Genomic DNA, 19,096 nt, shown 5'->3' on the forward strand with positions numbered 1-19,096 from the left:
TTGGGGTCCCGAATGGTTAAGAAAGTCAATACTCATACACTCTGATAACACGGCAGTCGTCGAAATCATCAGCCAGGGCCGTCACACTCCCCAGTCATTATGCCGTTTCTGCGCAGGAACGCATTAATCTCAGCCCACCATCAGTTCATTCTCAGAGCAGCTCAGAATCCTGGTTATCTCAACACCATCGCTTATGCACTCTCGTTCTCTTTTCAGAAATTCAGACTTTGGCCCCAGAATCCGATCCGCATCCCATACCAGTCCCATTGTTTTCAGCAACAATATTCAGCTATCTCCACAGCTAGTGAACCTCTCTCATCTCACATGAAGCTTCCTCAACAGCCTCGCTCCGAGCACATTGGGTCCACCTGCAACTTCATATCTCATGCTCACTCCATTCAGATAATCCGGTCAACGACCATCCAAACCTACCTCGCTGGCATCAACTTCTTCATTAAACTAGTCACCAACCTTCACTGCACTTCCATCTCCCATTCTCACGTAATGATGTTGATTAAAGGTTAAGAAAACAGGACCCTGCAGTCACTTTGAAGCACCTTCCACTCACCTCTGACCTCCTTAGTCTCTGCATTCAGACTCTCCGTTCAGGCTACCTAAACTCTATAATCGACTCTACCCCAGATTCCATGTTTTCACTGGCATATTTTGGTCTCCTCCAATGCTCAGGATTTGCCCCTACCTCGTCTGTCCTTAATCATTACCATCATCCCAGGTTATCTGACATCACCGTACACACCTCCAGATTCTCTAATATTCACACTCAGACGCAGTAACACTGATCAACTCGGGATCTCCTTTCCCATCTACCGAACATCTTTCGTTTCAACTAGAGATGACCACAATTAATCGATAATCGATTAATTGATTGTTAAGAAATTACTCGAAACACACATTTTGTTATCAATTTTCCGTTACGTGGAACAAACATCATGTGGTCTCATATTACGCTCATCTATCAGGGAGGTGTTTTAAGTTTAAAGCATGTTTCGATGTGAATCAGCTGTTAAAGGTGTTGCGCACAGCGGAGACGTTCAGCTGGCGGCTGCGGCTGTGCGTCAGGTCTCCACGTGCGCTTTTTAAAAGAGGATCAATACAAAACTGCTGCCAACAACGACACGGACACAAAGGTTGGCAGCTTTAAACAGGATAATTTAACCTTTGGATACAAAGGCAACAGACAGGTGGGAAATTCAGGTACGCTATGTTTACAGACCAGCAACATCAGAGCCGTCTGGGTTTTTCTCCAGCGGGACTGATTATGACCCGGTTAGGCTCCTGGCTGACACCTGATCGAATACACATGTATCTTTTTCTCAATAAGAACGAGTAGACACAAAACTGGACACTGAGTCTGAAGTACTTTTCTGTTAGTATTATGAACCTTCACTTTATAAGACTATGTCCGCGGAGAATATTTTTATGAGCCTGATCGTTGATATTCTGCGTGTCAAACATGTGCCAGTATTCAATTCCGTCAGTTATATGCATTTTGTTGCCGTAGAAAATACAATTTAGGGGAAAACAACCTATTTGGCATCGTTTTTGACGTAAGAATAATAATGTTTTATCAATTCATCGATAATTGATCGTTAACATTTCCAAAAATCGATCACGGAAAATACTTAAAATGTACATCCCTAGTTTCAACTCTAATCTTAGCCCGTACGAACCACTTACTAAATACATCAGCTCTCGGTATGCCGCTATTGCATCTCCTCACGACCCACTCTTCATCACTGAAACCTGAACAAAAATGGCATAACCTCCAAGCACTGTCCTGCCCTTTCATTCCGCATTGCTGCAGTGTCCACAGCAGCTAGGTCAGGCAACTCAGACATAGCCATACAGATCCTAGGGCTTTGGTCATCTCAAACATATCACTTATACATCCGCAACAGTCTCAATGATCGTGTCAAGCTCACGCTCAACTGAGCTCCATCTAATTCAACTCTTTTGGGGGTCAAGATCAGCTCCGGCAGGATAACGCTGAGACGGAACCCCCATCCTGAGTCTCCTTCTGCTGGGCACACCACGCACAACTAATTCATTAATGTTCAACTTATATCCTTGTGTGGCGTGGTCCTTGCTAGTGAAATGAAGTTAAGGTGTTAACTTAGGTTCGGGAGCAGGACCACGCCTAAACCACACCCTCAATCACCTGACAAGCCTTCTTAAACGTAGCCAGCCTACTCCAACTGCTTGTCCGTGATTCTTCAACCCACCCTCCCTCACCTTACTCTACTGCACTTAACCTATTTCCTTGTCCTCTCCTACTCAACTCGTGCTCGCTCCTTCTATGCCCTGTCTACTTCCAGGTACAACCTGGGTCAAGATCAGCTCCGGCAGGATAACGCTGAGACGGAACCCCCATCCTGAGTCTCCTTCTGCTGGGCACACCACGCACAACTAATTCATTAAATGTTCAACTTATATCCTTGTGTGGCGTGGTCCTTGCTAGTGAAGCTACGTTATTAGCAAACTGGTGGCTAAGCCGACTAGTCCATAGTCTCCAGTTTCACTCAATTTTCACACATTTCACACATTTTATGTTCACAAACAATTCAATCAAGCCAAACATGATCGATAGTTTCACGATCAGACTCACGTTTTGCAGGAAGCTTCTTGGAGAGTTTGGACTGAAGGAAGTCGGCCATTTCTCTGTCTTCTTCTCTTTCCCTGAGGAGGAGGAGGAGAAGTTTCTTGTTTGATTTGTGAAGTTGTGTTTCCAAGCTCTGTCTGGGTCAGAGGCGTTTCTAGCCCATTTTTGGGAGAGCTGAAGCACCTCTAAATATGGGCTCTCAGCACCCCTAAACTTTTTTTACTGCATGTTTTTTTCAACAAGCTAGAAACGTTTTAAAACCATACAGTACTTTGTTGAAACGTAATATTAAAACAACAGACATACAGAAGCTCCACTGCTTTTTACATGTTGTGCATTTCAATGTCTAAAAAAAAAGAACTCCAATGTCAATTTTTGGTGTTTTTGGTCCTCACTGTAGGGGCTGGTTTACTCCAGAAACATGCATACTGATAATGTGTATGTTGAGGAGCTGCTGTATCAGCATGAGTCGTCTTTCCCCAGACATTAGGGTTACCATGTTTCTGTCATGATTCCATCCATTCCTCTCTCACTGTGGCTCAGCCTTTAAATACCCTTTATCAGATCTGATGGTTTAGTCACAGACTTTCCCAAAAAGTGTTAGACTTCTCTTTCACAAATGTGGGAATGAAATTTCATTAAAATGTACAAAACAGTGAAGTTTATCTTCCCTGGCTCAGCACCCCTAAACACCCGGTCCTAGAATCGGCCCTGGTCTGAGTCAAACAGAGACTTTTAAATCTTTCATATCTCTCAGTTTGATTTTGTAAAACGTGTTTCAGTTTCTGCAGCTTCTAAATTTGAACACATCCTCACCTCAGCCTCTCAAACTCCACGTCATCCACCAGGAAGTCCCGGGTCTCCACCAGCTTGTTGATCTGCTGCAGCAGCTCGTCCTCCCTCTCTCTGTCCTCTTTGGACTTCTTCTTGTCTGTTCATCCATCACAGAGAAGACGTGACAGAACACACACACACGCGTCACACGACCTTCTTTCAGACTTTGTTTTCTGCAGAGGAAAACAGCGTCCTGATGACTTTTAAAGATAACTCAGCAAAGACAGACTTCATCTAAATCTAATAACCCACACTCAGCTGAAAGGTGACAGCTTTTTAATTCACCTGGAGCTGAGACCAGCTTCTGCAGCTCCGTCTTCAGTCTGGTGATTTCCTTGCAGAGCTGAATGTCATCCATCCTGAGAGATAAGAGAGTGAGCAGCAGAGAATCAGCCGGTGTCAGGGTGAGAACATGAACCAGATATCAAATCAGCTCATGTTAAGAAAACATGTTTAACTTTAATTACTGAAGGAGTCTGACATCAAGAAGAAGAGGAGGTCCATGAGTTTATCAGCTGATATAACACTACCCTCTGTTAATGAATCACACCTGACAGCTTCTGATCTCATTTCACTTCATTTACATTCACTTCCTCTTTAACTTTGAGACAGAATATATCACTGACAGTCTGAAGTGAGACTTAAACGTACAGGACCAACGTATCGTCCCAGTTCATCTTCTTCCATTCTTATATTTGTTATCATAAGTGTCTGAGTGGCGTTAGACGCAGGTTCTCGTTGGATGATGTGAATGCAGAGAGTTGTGAGTGCGAATGATGCAATTCTGTATTTGCTGATGCTCTCCCTGCCTTGGCTTTGCCCTTCCAAGAAGACACATGGAAGGGCAGGGGGCTCCCAGAACACAAAATATAACATGTTGCATGAAAATAATACATTCTGTTTTATTCTTCTTCTCAAGCTAATTTAGTGTTTTATTTATTATTTATTTTAAGTATGTGTGAGCGCAGAGGACCAAAAATATTAAACATACTTGATGTAAATTACAATTTAACGCCTCATCCACTCAAACTGAAAACGATCAGGAGGTCTTACATGTATCTGAGCTCGGACTCTCTCCGGACCAGGATGTCTCGTATCCGCTCGATTTTGTTCAGCTCTCCTTCGATGTCCTCGACGGTAATCGTGGAGTCGGCCATGGACACGACATCCTCTTCTGGAGAGACACACAACACACTTCAAAAACACTGAACTATCCCTTTAAGCTAAGTAGTACGGGAGGTAGAGCCTTCAGTTATCAGGCCCCTCTCCTTTGGAATCATCTACCAGTCAGGGTCCGGGAGGCAGACACCCTCTCTACTTTTAAGAGTAGGCTTCAAACTTTCCTTTTTGATAAAGCTTATAGTTAGAGCTGGATCAGGCTTGGACTCACCTGATCTCTCCATCTCTCCCTCCACCTGCGTGTCCTCCAGAGAGCCGTACTGCTGCGAGGGTTTCCTCTCTTCTTCCATCTTCTGTTCCGACTCTCTGCTCTGAGAATGAAGGAGAAACCCTTTTTAACTAGAAACCATGGACTGAGTCTGTGCAGAAGGTCTGTGCAGCAGCAGGTCTGTGCAGCAGCAGGTCTGTGCAGCAGCAGGTCTGTGCAGCAGCAGGTCTGTGCAGCAGCAGGTCTGTGCAGCAGCAGGTCTGTGCAGCAGCAGGTCTGTGTCTGTGCAGCAGCAGGTCTGTGCAGCAGCAGGTCTGTGCAGCAGCAGGTCTGTGTCTGTGCAGCAGGTCTGTGCAGCAGCAGGTCTGTGTCTGTGCAGCAGGTCTGTGCAGCAGCAGGTCTGTGTCTGTGCAGCAGGTCCGTGCAGCAGCAGGTCTGTGCAGCAGCAGGTCCGTGTCTGTGCAGCAGGTCCGTGCAGCAGGTCTGGGTCTGTGTGTGAGGGGGGAGCTGCTCTCAGAGGCTGAGCAGACTCACACTGAGGTGGATCTCAGAGAGGAGGAGAACCTGTTTCAGCAGCCAGGCGCTTCCTGCTGGTAGAGATGTGATATGACACACAGACTCAGATCTGTAACCAGAGAGAGAGAGAGAGGGAGAGGGAGAGAGAGAGAGAGAGAGAGAGAGAGAGAGAGAGAGAGAGACAGAGAGAGAGAGGGGAACACCTTAAAGATGACATGTCTAACAGAGGAGGATCAGGGCCTATGGAACAAGTTTTAAAGATTAGGCCAGTTAGTGTTTTTTGTTTGTTTTTCTTAATGAAAAAAATAATAATCTGTCTTTAATCTCAGAATTCAAAGTCTGAATTCTAAGATTGAGATCAGAATTAGATTTCTAGAATTCTGAAATTAAAGACAGAAATCTAGAATCTGTCTTTGAGCTGACAATTCTAGAAGTCTAATTCTGATCTTAATCTTAGAATTCTTTGAAGTCTGAATATTTTTCTTTTAAATGTCAGAATGTTTTTTTTTTAACGAGTCTAACCTCCAAAATATGTTTTTCTTTAATCCCTAATCCTCTTCTGTAGCATCCAGATCTAAAACTAGTTAAAGATAGACTACACCACAGAATGAACCTCTGCTACAGGTGCTGTGTTTAAAATGTTATCATAGTCAAATAGGAGAAGAGGAGAGTCTTTTAAGTAAAAGTATCTTATCTATCCATAAAACTTCTCAACCACTGAAGGAAACTTGATCATTAAATTCACGATCACAAAACTCAGAGAAGAAGGATATGAGAGTCCTGATGTGATCAGTTATTAAAGCTGTGTTTGACTCCATGAAGAAAAGATAAAGACAGGGAACAAAGTCAGACATCATTAAGAATTAGAAAGAAATAAAACAACACAACATTTAATATTTGCATCGTAACGATTAGAAACCATTTGAAGGTTTGGACATGTGAAAACATTTAAAGTGTTATTGAGGATCAAACATTCAAACACTGTCTGTCTCTGTTTCACACATGGAGGGCTGAAATCAGACATCTGCCTTTAAACGCTCTGCTGGACTAAAACCGACTCCACAGCGACTCCCCGAGAGGATCGAGCTGTCTCTCATCCTGACTGTCTCGGCTCACATGACTGAGCTCAGCTGTCAGGGACCGACTCCAGACCTCCAGAGACCTCCAGATGTTTGGGGAGTCAGTGTTGCATCTGTCTGAGCCGACAGTGACGTCACCCAAAACGCAGACTAACCCTAAACTTTGGTCTGCAGTCCTCGCCGGTCCAATCCACTAGACGGAGCCATGTCAGGGTTGGGGTCAACCGAGCAGGATGCAGAGGTGGAGTCGAGGCGAGTCTTTAGCAACAGGTAGAACAAACAAACTCTCAGGTATCCTGATGTTTGAAATATCAGAGTTTGAATGTCTCACTGAGCTGTGAGAAAGAAGCTACCAGCAGCTCAGCTCACAGCCTCCTCCTCACATCCTCCTCCTCACATCCTTCACCTCTCAAACAGTGTTGAAGTGTTAACAATCCAACAACTACATTTATTCCACTTTTAACAACCCGGTCATTTGTTTTGAGAGGAAGAGAAGCATGCACATATCTCTGCCTTTAATAAAACCCTGAAGATAAATGTCTGAGTCTTGGGTTTGCAGCCTCTCCTGACTGAGATCTCTCTGACATGACACCAGAGTCTACTTTGGTTTAATGACACAGTCTGGGGTCTAATCTGAGGAGGAATAGAAGAAGAGTGTTTCGAAGATAAGCAGTCTGGGTGTGGTGACACAGACTTCCAGTTAAGTCCAGCTCCACCTTGAGCACACTTCTCCTGTTTACCTTCCCAGCTTCATACTTCTGTTTGTGATCACGTCTGAGCTGGTGAACAAGCCGGGTGTTGCTGCGTCCGTCTCCGGCCTTCCCCTAATCCTCCCGCCTTTGTTTGCCTCGTACAGGAATGATTGCTTATGCAAATTCACCGCGGCTCAGGTGGCTCAGAGACAAAGTCCATCATCACAGCCGCCGACACTTCACCGACACTGAATCCTGATGAGGAAGTTAAGAGCTGTAATGAGAAAGAGGATTCAGTGTTAATGGAAGCTGTCAGAGAGGGAAATAACCGCTCTGCTGCTCTGATAGAGAGTGACGTGACAGTAACTGAGGGCGCCAACATGGTGGGAATACTTCCTGTTTGAAAACTAATGAGCTTGATGCTCATTTCACTGTTTTCATTGTTTCTCTGATGGAAACTAACGACTCAGGAGCGCCAATCAATGTGTTTCTGGTAGGTCTCAGCTTCACTGTAAACAGGAAGTCACTCTGGCTCAGGTCTTGTGATTGAGCTGAGAGCAAGAACCAGGACCCGTACGACGTCCAGCCATTAGAGATGAAACAGGGTCGTTTGTACTAATGCTGAAATGGATCAGCGGTCTGCATGATCCAGGTTAACACCCCAACACAGCATCACATGTAGTGGAGGTAGACCCCATCATTACAGGTGCTAACAGCAGGATCACCTCACCTGTCAGGATGTTTAAAGCAGCGGTGTCCAAACTTCTGATGTCGTCAGAATACCTCAGGGTCAGTGGATCCCACTGAGACTTAGGAATCATTAAAGTTATATTTGAAATCTCTTTTTAATAATTATTTACTTTTTGTTCTCAATAAATGAGTCACTAGGAAGTCCTCAGTTCTCCACAAGCCACATAAACATGATCAGACTTTATCTTCTTCTGGAGGAAAATGTTTTTAATAATGGTCGGGTAATGTTGGAAATATATTGTCTCATTATTTTTCTGTGGCAGGATCAGGATCTGGATTTCATCACACTTCTTTTTCATGTTGTTTTTAAGACTTTTCTGATCAGCAGACGACATCTTTAGAACTAGATAATTATTTTCCTGCACTCTGAACTATTTTTATGCACCACATGTTCCTTTCCTGCACAAGTTCATCATTTTGATCTTGTCTTGTGTTCTCTTTTGTGTCTTCTGAACTTTTAGTGTTCATTAAGAACATTTTCACATCATGATAAAAACATTAATTTGAAAACCTGTCAGCTTTAAGAGTTCCTGTGTTTCTTCTTTATTGCCGTCTTGCAGAATTCTCAGAGCTCTGGCTTCAGACAGGAAGTCCAGAGGAAGCTTTTGAGACGTTTCTGGATTGACTTTAGTTTTGTTTGTGAGCTTGAAATAAACAATAACATGTTTTAAGATGGAAGCTTGGGGCCATAAATAAATGGACCTTGGGCCGCGATTGGCCCCCGGGCCTTACTTTGGACATGCCTGGTTTAAAGGACAGAGGACATCGTGCTTATGTGTTCCTGTTTAAGACTAAATATGAGAAGACAACAGATATTTAGGGATCGAACGAATCCTCTGAAGTGAATCCATCCCAAACAACCCAAGTTAACAAGTCCTCATCCTTCAATGGGGGGACAGGTTGGTCCTCCACCTGGACCACGTTGGTGGCGGTGCTTGTTGCTCAAAGCCGCTTTCATCTTGCTGATTTTACTTTGTAGGTCTTCTACTGAGCGCGCTCAGAAACACCACACGCATTGACCCGGTTCAAGACCTGAAGCCAGACTTTCCCTTCCTCCTTGTTTGTTCTCTTTGAGGATTGACTCTCTGATAGCAGCTGTTTGTTCATTCTAGATTCTAAAAATCAAATGTCCTTTTCTTCTTGATCTCCTCTCAGTCACAGCGGGACCGCTCGCCATGTTTGTTGTTGTTTATGTGTAGGAGGCATGCTCAGTTTGGATTTGTTGGATCAGGGTTTTCCAGGAGGTTCCCTGGACATGTGACGTTCTGCAGCAGCCTCACTTTGATGGCGTGATGAGTTAATTGGCCGATTATACGATAAGACTGATGGTCCCGTGGCTGGACGGGCAGAAGGGTCCTGGTCTCTGATAAGTCTTTGCCAGTTTTGACCACCATCACACTCTTCCCTAAAGTTGTCCCAACACCAGAACTTTGGATTTCATTACCATACCAGTAAAACTTCAACATTAATCCCACCTGCTTCAAACCACTGCAACAAAAATTAAACTCCCGGGCTTCCAAAATCTTAAACTTTGTTATTTTTAATTTCCATCCTGCACACGGTGCTGGTACAGAAAGACACGGAGCACAGAGCAACGTCTGACAGACTGGTAATGACAGAGAACAGCAGAATAAATACGACTTACTTAAAGGTAAGGTGTGAACCCAAAAACACAAGTTTCCTATCGTGGTCGGCCATCGTTCAGAGCTCTGAAGCTCCTCAGTCCACAGGTGAGGACTGATAAACAAACATGGACCAGGTGAGGACTGATAAATAAACATGGACCAGGTGAGGACTGATAAACAAACATGGACCAGGTGAGGACAGATAAACAAACATGGACCAGGTGAGGACTGATAAACAAACATGGACCAGGTGAGGACAGATAAACATGGACCAGGTGAGGACTGATAAACAAACATGGACCAGGTGAGGACTGATAAATAAACATGGACCAGGTGAGGACTGATAAACAAACATGGACCAGGTGAGGACAGATAAACAAACATGGACCAGGTGAGGACTGATAAACAAACATGGACCAGGTGAGGACTGATAAACAAACATGGACCAGGTGAGGACTGATAAACATGGACCAGGTGAGGACTGATAAACAAACATGGACCAGGTGAGGACTGATAAACAAACATGGACCAGATGAGGACTGATAAACAAACATGGACCAGGTGAGGACTGATAAACAAACATGGACCAGGTGAGGACTGATAAACAAACATGGACCAGGTGAGGACTGATAAACAAACATGGACCAGATGAGGACTGATAAACAAACATGGACCAGGTGAGGACTGATAAACAAACATGGACCAGGTGAGGACTGATAAACAAACATGGACCAGGTGAGGACTGATAAACAAACATGGACCAGGTGAGGACTGATAAACAAACATGGACCAGGTGAGGACTGATAAACAAACATGGACCAGGTGAGGACTGATAAACAAACATGGACCAGGTGAGGACTGATAAACAAACATGGACCAGGTGAGGACTGATAAACATGGACCAGGTGAGGACTGATAAACAAACATGGACCAGGTGAGGACTGATAAACAAACATGGACCAGGTGAGGACAGATAAACATGGACCAGGTGAGGACAGATAAACATGGACCAGGTGAGGACTGATAAACAAACATGGACCAGGTGAGGACAGATAAACATGGACCAGGTGAGGACAGATAAACATGGACCAGGTGAGGACTGATAAACAAACATGGACCAGGTGAGGACTGATAAACAAACATGGACCAGGTGAGGACTGATAAACAAACATGGACCAGGTGAGGACTGATAAACAAACATGGACCAGGTGAGGACTGATAAACAAACATGGACCAGATGAGGACTGATAAACAAACATGGACCAGGTGAGGACAGATAAACAAACATGGACCAGATGAGGACTGACAAACAAACATGGACCAGGTGAGGACTGATAAACAAACATGGACCAGGTGAGGACTGATAAACAAACATGGACCAGGTGAGGACTGATAAACAAACATGGACCAGGTGAGGACTGATAAACAAACATGGACCAGGTGAGGACTGATAAACAAACGTGGACCAGGTGAGGACTGATAAACAACATGGACCAGGTGAGGACAGATAAACATGGACCAGGTGAGGACAGATAAACATGGACCAGGTGAGGACTGATAAACAAACATGGACCAGGTGAGGACTGATAAACAAACATGGACCAGGTGAGGACTGATAAACAAACATGGACCAGGTGAGGACTGATAAACAAACATGGACCAGATGAGGACTGATAAACAAACATGGACCAGGTGAGGACTGATAAACAAACATGGACCAGGTGAGGACTGATAAACAAACATGGACCAGGTGAGGACTGATAAACAAACATGGACCAGGTGAGGACTGATAAACAAACATGGACCAGGTGAGGACTGATAAACAAACATGGACCAGGTGAGGACTGATAAACAAACATGGACCAGGTGAGGACTGATAAACAAACATGGACCAGGTGAGGACTGATAAACATGGACCAGGTGAGGACTGATAAACAAACATGGACCAGGTGAGGACTGATAAACAAACATGGACCAGGTGAGGACAGATAAACATGGACCAGGTGAGGACAGATAAACATGGACCAGGTGAGGACTGATAAACAAACATGGACCAGGTGAGGACAGATAAACATGGACCAGGTGAGGACAGATAAACATGGACCAGGTGAGGACTGATAAACAAACATGGACCAGGTGAGGACTGATAAACAAACATGGACCAGGTGAGGACTGATAAACAAACATGGACCAGGTGAGGACTGATAAACAAACATGGACCAGGTGAGGACTGATAAACAAACATGGACCAGATGAGGACTGATAAACAAACATGGACCAGGTGAGGACAGATAAACAAACATGGACCAGATGAGGACTGACAAACAAACATGGACCAGGTGAGGACTGATAAACAAACATGGACCAGGTGAGGACTGATAAACAAACATGGACCAGGTGAGGACTGATAAACAAACATGGACCAGGTGAGGACTGATAAACAAACATGGACCAGGTGAGGACTGATAAACAAACGTGGACCAGGTGAGGACTGATAAACAAACATGGACCAGGTGAGGACAGATAAACATGGACCAGGTGAGGACAGATAAACATGGACCAGGTGAGGACTGATAAACAAACATGGACCAGGTGAGGACAGATAAACAAACATGGACCAGGTGAGGACTGATAAACATGGACCAGGTGAGGACAGATAAACATGGACCAGGTGAGGACTGATAAACAAACATGGACCAGGTGAGGTCTGATAAACAAACATGGACCAGGTGAGGACTGATAAACAAACATGGACCAGGTGAGGTCTGATAAACAAACATGGACCAGGTGAGGACTGATAAACAAACATGGACCAGGTGAGGACTGATAAACAAACGTGGACCAGGTGAGGACTGATAAACAAACATGGACCAGGTGAGGACTGATAAACAAACATGGACCAGGTGAGTCCTTCTTGGAATCAGGATCGAGGAGGCTCAGGAGCAGTAGAATGGTCTTATTCACACTTCAAGCTTGAGGATTATTTGTACAAATGATTGGTTAAGACAAGCCTCAAATTAGGCCACGCCCCCCTGATCACTGGTGGTGGCAAATCAGACCTAAAGATGTCTTGAGTGTGGCCAGCATGACTAAATGAAACAAAGGTTAATGAGGAGAGCTTGGGTGTAGAGTTTGTGATGGAGGGCGGAGCAGAGACACACAGCAGGCGAGACGAAGCAAACAAAACCAGGACTGAAATAATCCAGTGTGTCTACGATCCTGAAACTGTTCGTGTGGCCAGCTGAAGAGGCTAACATGACTTAACGAACAGACTGTGATTGAGGAGAGTTAGCGGTGTAGAGTGACGGAGGGCGGAGCAGAGACACACAGCAGGACTCAAACACAGACTGTGCTGTGTGTTTGTGCAGAGATGTGGACGGGTTTTAAAGTTCTTTAAAGCAAAACCGCTTTGAAACAAACAAACAAACAAACAAACAAACAAACAAACAAACAAACAAACAAACAAACAAACAAACAAACAAAACACTTTTCTAAACGACCCGAGCTGTTTCCTGTTTTCTTTTCTTCTTAAAGTCACAAAACAGGAAAACAAATCAGTTTAGTAGTCTCTCTCTCTCTCTCTCTCTCTCTCTCTCCTTGTTCAGTTCGTCCTCCGTCCGTAGTTGTTGTTGTTGTTGTTGTTGTTGTTGTTGTTGCTTCTGTCGTCCTCCATGGCTTTATCCAGCCAGTCTCTCTCCTGCTCAGACTCCGAGTCGCTTCCTTCGCTCCCATCGGCGGCTAACAGCCGTGAGTAGTTGATCCGGCGCTGGCGAGGAGCTTTCCACTGGAGGAGAGGAAGACAGACGCACCACATCATCAGACACACCGCCGCCCCTCTGAAGACCCACGTCACCCCGAACCGCTGCACCACCAAGCCCCCGGCGAAGCTCCCCAACCCGCTGCCCAGGTTAAAGGAGAGCGAGCTGAAGACCCTCCTCACGCTCCTCTCTGCGCCCGGCGTGGCGACGTCCTCGCACTGCACCTCCACGGCCCACCACACGGCGCCGGTGCTGAAGGAGCTGAAGACCTGAGCGGGGAGCGCGGCCCAGGGTCCCCAGAGGAAGGAGTAGTAGAAGCACTGCAGCCCGAGGGTCGCCGCCCCCACGGTGAGGACCCGCCCCGGGGTCAGGTGTTTGGAGACCCGGGCCGCCAGCAGGGGGAAGGCGGCCTGTGAGAGCAGAGCGAGCGCGAGGGACAGCCCCATGTGGAGCTTGTTGCTCCCGTGATCCTGCATCTGCCACAAGAGGAAGTTATCCACCGCCGAGCACGCCGCGCCGACCAGCAGGGTGGTGGCGGCGCAGAGAAGAGCACGGGGGGACCCTCGCACCAGCTGTGCGGCCTTGAGGAGACCGTTCGCTTTGTCGCGCTTCTTATTCAGGTGGAGAGGGAGGAAGATCGCCACGGGGACAGCCAGAGCGACCACGGCGGCATAGCTGTAGAAATGCACCGCGCTCCTCACGGCGTGACTCGCTACGACGCATCGTAACTGGCTGACCAAGAAGCCCGCCCCTCCGACGCCAAACACTGCTCCCAGTAAACCCCACACCCCCATGCTGCGGTAGCGGTCTGAGGAATCCGCAAAGTCCAGATACTCGTACAGGCCGTCGTCTGCCGTCCATTCCAGAGGCGCCCACGCGGACTCCCACACGGACACGGTGATCAGAACCAGGAAGAAGAGCTGGTGTTCAGGGTCCATGACCTTCAAGCTGCCCAGGAATTCAAAATGGCCGCCATTAGACTCCTCCTCTTTCGTCTTTACTTCCCGTCGGTCGTTCCCTGACTTCCTCTTCTGCCTCGCTGGAGCAGCGCCGGAGCTGCTGGTCTGGTTTGTGAGGGAGCTGCTGGTCTGGTTTGTGACGGAGCTGCTGGTCTGGTTTGTGATAGAGCTGCTGGTCTGGTTTCTGCCGGAGCTGCTGACCTTTGGTTCTTCATGACTGCCATTCCCCGCTGATGATGCGTTCACTTGTAGCTTCTGAGGGTGGGGATTTTCAGCAGTGTGCTGACTGAGTGAAGTCTTGATCAGGGCAGGAGTGGATTTATCCCCAGAGAGGGTCACATTAGACCGGGGGAGGACTGCTGTGGTGGTTTTAAGCTGAGCTGTAGTCGATGGCGTGGACGGTTTGGTGCCGCTCATGAGACTCGGCGTTGGATTTGTAAATTCCGACGTGTTGCAGGCGTCCGTGAGTTTGTGCACGCCTGCCGGAGGGATGAGCAGCAGCACGAGCGGGACGGCGGCAGAGCACACGAGCGAGCACGTCAGCACCACCCGCCTCTTGTTGTAGTGTTTGGCCAGCAGACTCCCCACGGGGCTCCACACCAGTGTTATGAAGTGTTTGGTTCCCATGATGACGCCGGTCATGGCCGGAGTCAGACCCAGCTGTCTGAAGAAGAGCGTGAGGAAGGGGAGCAGGCAGGCCCGGGCGCAGGAGCACAGGAAGTTCAGGGCGCCGGAGAGAGCGAGGGCCCGCTTCACGTCGATCTGCTTGTTTATCTTCATGGTGGTCTCTGCTGGTTCACATCGAACCGGACCGACGCTGACGGGAGACACAGGAGGAGAGATCGTCAACACTTCAGTCCTCAAGATGAGGTTCACAAAGAGGTCTACATCCCTGTCTCTCACTTTAACTCTTCCTGTCCCATTAAAGTTACTAACCATAGACCTTTCTGGAGTCCCTGAGCTCCCTTGTCTCGTAGGTTCCTCTGGATCTCTGCTGCTGTGGACGTGGTCCAGACTCCAGCTGCTACAACTACTACTATCCGTCTCCCCACTATCATCTCTCTCTCTCTCTTCATCTCCCTCTATCCCTCTCTCCAACACGGTCTCAGCAGATGTGTGTCTAACATGAGTCTGGTCCTGCTGGAGGTTTCTGCCTGTTAAAGGAAGTTTGTCCTTGCCACTGTAACTTGCTAAATGCTGCAAAGTGCTCTGCTCATGGTGGATTAAGATGAGATCAGACTGAGTCCTGTCTGGAAGATGGGACTGGATCTGATCCGGTCTTGTTAAATTGAAGTTGTCTGTTTCCTGATAGTCTTGTTTACTTTCTGAGGTCATGAGGAGTTGTCACTTAGTTTCCTAGTTTCATAACTGCCTAAAAATTCCTCAAAGGAGCTTTAACTTCCTTATTTGACCTCTGATCCAAACCAGCTCAACAACTCTCCTGTTATCAGCTCATCTGGGAATTTAAAATCTGAATGTGTCACTGCAGGAAGTAACAGGTGTAAATAAATAACAGGAACACTAATGTGAATAAAATACTACTGCAGAAACATCAATCTTTCTCCTGATCATCTGGTTTTCTTTTTGTTAATCATTAAAACACTGCACAGTTAATATCAGCGTGTTTTATAACTGAATAGAAAATCCCATCAGGATAAATGTCACACACTTTGTAACAGACCACAACAAAAAAGTTTCAACAAGGCAGTATGACATTTTAAATGTCACAACTTTTTTTACACCAAGGGCCTAAAAATATTAATTTCACAGACGGAAACAAAAATATAAAATTCAATTGAAATGTAAAAGATATCTTTGTCCTTTTTAAAAAAAAATGTTCTGCCTTAAATATAAATCTCTTATTAAAGAAATTGTAAAAATATATTTTTATAATGTCAGGAATCAGAAAATAAACATCAGACTAAAGCCTGCTTTAAAAAATCAACCTGTATTTCAAATTTAACAAATTTTTTAACACTAAGAGCTCAAAAATATTAATTTCAAAGACGGAACAAAAAATATAAAAAATAAAAAAACATATAGAGAAAATATTGTTTATTTTCTTTTTACTATTTTTTCCTTGAAATCAATTATTTTATTAAAGTTAAATTTATCTATTTAAATTAAATTTAGATATTTTTGTCAGAAAAAGCCTGCTTGAAAAAATGAACCTGTAACATCACAGTGAAGTGACAATTTTAAACTTAACATAAATACACTTCACAATAATATAATGTCTTGTGTTTGAGAGCGCGCACACACACACACACACACACACACACACACACTTAAACACACACATGCATAAACAAACAGTGTGTCAGTGTTGCATCAGTCAGCCTGTGAGCTCTCTGTCTGTTTTTTAATTATTGTTTTTTAAAGCATTCAAAATAAAAGTTTGAAAGTTTCCTGCTTCCTTCTATTCACTGATATCTTTATATTTAATGTTCAAAACGAATAAATAACAGAGCATTAATAAAAATATAAAAATAAAAAATTAAGCGTCTTTATTAATTATGTATTTGTATAATCTAAGCATGAATAATCATCTTAAATCCAGAGAGCAGGATCCTGAGGGTCAGATCACCTGTCGGGCTGATGCACAGCTCTACCTGCAGATCATCAGGATGTCCACGTCACGACAAGTTAGTAAGATAAGAAAAAAAGACGACGTTTTAAAAGTTTTACCTTTTCACTTCAGGAGGAGGAAAACTTCTTCACACTCCTCTATCGATCATGTTCCATCTTCAGATCCTTCATTACATCCACAGCTTTAGTTTGTGAGGAGTTTAAAGAGAGGAACACCTGCTGCAGGCTGCAAGGTGAGCACTCAGCTGAGAGTCTGCAGAGAGAGAGAGTGACTGCAGCGCCCTCTGGTGGTGTGGAGGATCAGGGCGGGAGGATATGTCTCATAAATGAAGATATTACTGATTCAATTAATAATAAAGTTTAACAAATCAACCCTGAGCTTACATAGAAGACTTTTAAAAATGTACTTCCTGTTTTTAATGAAAAATAACATTTATTTAAATCAGGGGAAATTTATAAAGAGTTTGTTTTCATCATTTTTAACATGAAATAGCATTAAAATACCTGATTTAATCATTATTTTATTACAGTACACGTTTTTACAGTATAAAAATGATCAAATGTATTTTTTAAGGAATAAAAAATTAGATTTGACATCCCTTATATTTAAAATAAATAGCTTATCACATGATGCATGTCTACAGAAGAGGATAAGGGCCATTAAAAAAAAAAGGAAGGTCAAATTTGTTTTTTATTATTATTATTCAGAGATAATAAAAAATTGACCTTAATTTTTTCCCCCTAATCCTCTCCTGTAAACTGAGCCGGTCGTACACAGGAGTAATCAAGTCATCAGTCAGCAGAGAGTGGACACCTCCCCTCAGCGCCCTCTTGTGTTTCAGCAGGTGAACTTCCACCTGCATGTTTTTAAAGTGTGTCAGAGTTTGAGGAGGAGAAGGAGGTGATGGGGAGGCAGAGCAGGGAGCAGTAGGACGGGTGCAGAGGCTGGACTTGCCCCGGTGAGGGTTTGTAGGACCTCCAGTCTGAACTTCTTCCTGGTTTGCAGCACAGAGAGACGTCACACCTGCAGGTAGAGACCAGGTGAGCTCACACAGCGTATCAGGGTCTCATCTGCTTAATAAGACTCAGTGAGGATGTTTACCTGGTGACACTCTGGAGGAACTTCTTCTGGTCCTGGTCCAGACACACGGAGAAGGTCATCCCGTCTTCGACACAGCTCACCTGCGCCTTGTCCACCTTCACCTCACAGACGGAGATGTGCTGCAGGAGGAAGAAGAGGTGTGAGGTGAGGCTGCTCTGTATGTCTGAGTTTAAGGTGTGAAATCAGCCCTCACCTGGTTGAAGCCCTTCTTAGACTTGGAGCACTGCCTCTTCAGGACCTCTGTCATCGTCAGCTGCAGACTCTCTGATCTTGAATCTGAACACGTGAGATTAAATCAGCTCTGACTTTAAAACGCACACAAAGAACTCCTCTTCTCTGGACCGTGTGGAGAAGCTCCTCACTCACCCAGCTGCTCCGGTCTCCTGCAGGCTTTGTGAAGGTTTATCGACGTGCAGACCATCTCTGTGTGAGTCCACTGACTCCGCCCACTGACCGCCACCTGTAAGCGAGCGTCGATTAAACAGACGTGACAACCAGCTCAGACCGTGAGCGTCTGATACGGACTAACGGGGATACCTTGTTGTAGGAAACCTTCAGCGTTAAAGGCACGGCCTCCCGCTCTTCATCAATCCCAAACCTCTTACTGGCAGCGCCTTCAAAGAAACACACACAGGTTAGACTTCAGACCATGACCTCAGTGTATACTGGATTCTGATTGGCTGCAGGGTGGATGCATATCCAGTTGTTGACGTTTTTATGAATGTGCTAGTGAGGGGTATTTGGCTTCGATTAGTAGCCCAGGCATTTATTTGAGTCACTCTGTTATTAGCCCAGGCTTTTATTTTAATCACTCCATTAGTAGTCAAGGCTTTTATTTGAGTCACTCTATTAGTAGCCCAGGCTTTTATTTGAGTCACTCCATCAGTAGCCCAGGCTTTTATTTGAGTCACTCCATCAGTAGCCCAGGCTTTTATTTGAGTCACTCCATCAGTAGCCCAGGCTTTTATTTGAGTCACTCTATTAGTAGCCCAGGCTTTTATTTGAGTCACTCTATTAGTAGCCCAGGCTTTTATTCGAGTCAGTCTATTTTTAGCCCAGGCTTTTATTTAAGTCACTCCATTATAAGCCCAGGCTTTTATTTGAGTCACTCCATCAGTAGCCCAGGCTTTTATTCGAGTCAGTCTATTTTTAGCCCAGGCTTTTATTTAAGTCACTCCATTATAA

The 19,096-nt window shown here is 45.1% G+C and overlaps 3 protein-coding genes across 7 annotated transcripts in view; all 3 read right to left on the bottom strand.

Moving 5' to 3' along the window:
- Positions 1–3,432: 3,432 nt before the first annotated feature.
- Positions 3,433–4,923, bottom strand: zgc:171844 (uncharacterized protein LOC100151763 homolog). Its single transcript, XM_034711397.1, has 4 exons — positions 4,845–4,923; positions 4,508–4,628; positions 3,740–3,813; positions 3,433–3,551 (listed from the first exon to the last, which is right to left on the bottom strand). The coding sequence occupies exons 1-4, from the start codon at positions 4,921–4,923 to the stop codon at positions 3,433–3,435; spliced, it is 393 nt and encodes a 130-aa protein (XP_034567288.1).
- Positions 4,924–12,987: 8,064 nt separating this feature from the next.
- mfsd6l (major facilitator superfamily domain containing 6-like) lies at positions 12,988–17,173 on the bottom strand. The gene is made up of 2 exons (XM_034711478.1): positions 16,909–17,173; positions 12,988–15,037 (listed from the first exon to the last, which is right to left on the bottom strand). Exon 2 carries the CDS (start codon positions 14,998–15,000, stop codon positions 13,105–13,107), a length of 1,896 nt encoding a protein of 631 aa, XP_034567369.1. The 5' UTR covers positions 15,001–15,037; positions 16,909–17,173; the 3' UTR covers positions 12,988–13,104.
- A 314-nt stretch (positions 17,174–17,487) lies between these two features.
- LOC117832378 (phosphoinositide 3-kinase regulatory subunit 5-like) overlaps positions 17,488–19,096 on the bottom strand; it is a 92,570-nt gene continuing 90,961 nt past the window's right edge. For all 5 annotated transcript variants that reach the window (XM_034711475.1, XM_034711477.1, XM_034711476.1 and 2 more), the window contains 5 exons: positions 18,449–18,525; positions 18,278–18,371; positions 18,105–18,187; positions 17,912–18,030; positions 17,488–17,833 (listed from right to left, as the gene is read on the bottom strand). In XM_034711475.1, the coding sequence (XP_034567366.1) occupies positions 17,677–17,833; positions 17,912–18,030; positions 18,105–18,187; positions 18,278–18,371; positions 18,449–18,525 (530 nt within the window). In that variant the 3' untranslated portion in view covers positions 17,488–17,676. The remainder of the gene's footprint in view (positions 17,834–17,911; positions 18,031–18,104; positions 18,188–18,277; positions 18,372–18,448; positions 18,526–19,096) is intronic.

Source organism: Notolabrus celidotus, chromosome 20 (assembly GCF_009762535.1).
Source record: "Notolabrus celidotus isolate fNotCel1 chromosome 20, fNotCel1.pri, whole genome shotgun sequence".
Classification (NCBI taxonomy): domain Eukaryota; kingdom Metazoa; phylum Chordata; class Actinopteri; order Labriformes; family Labridae; genus Notolabrus; species Notolabrus celidotus.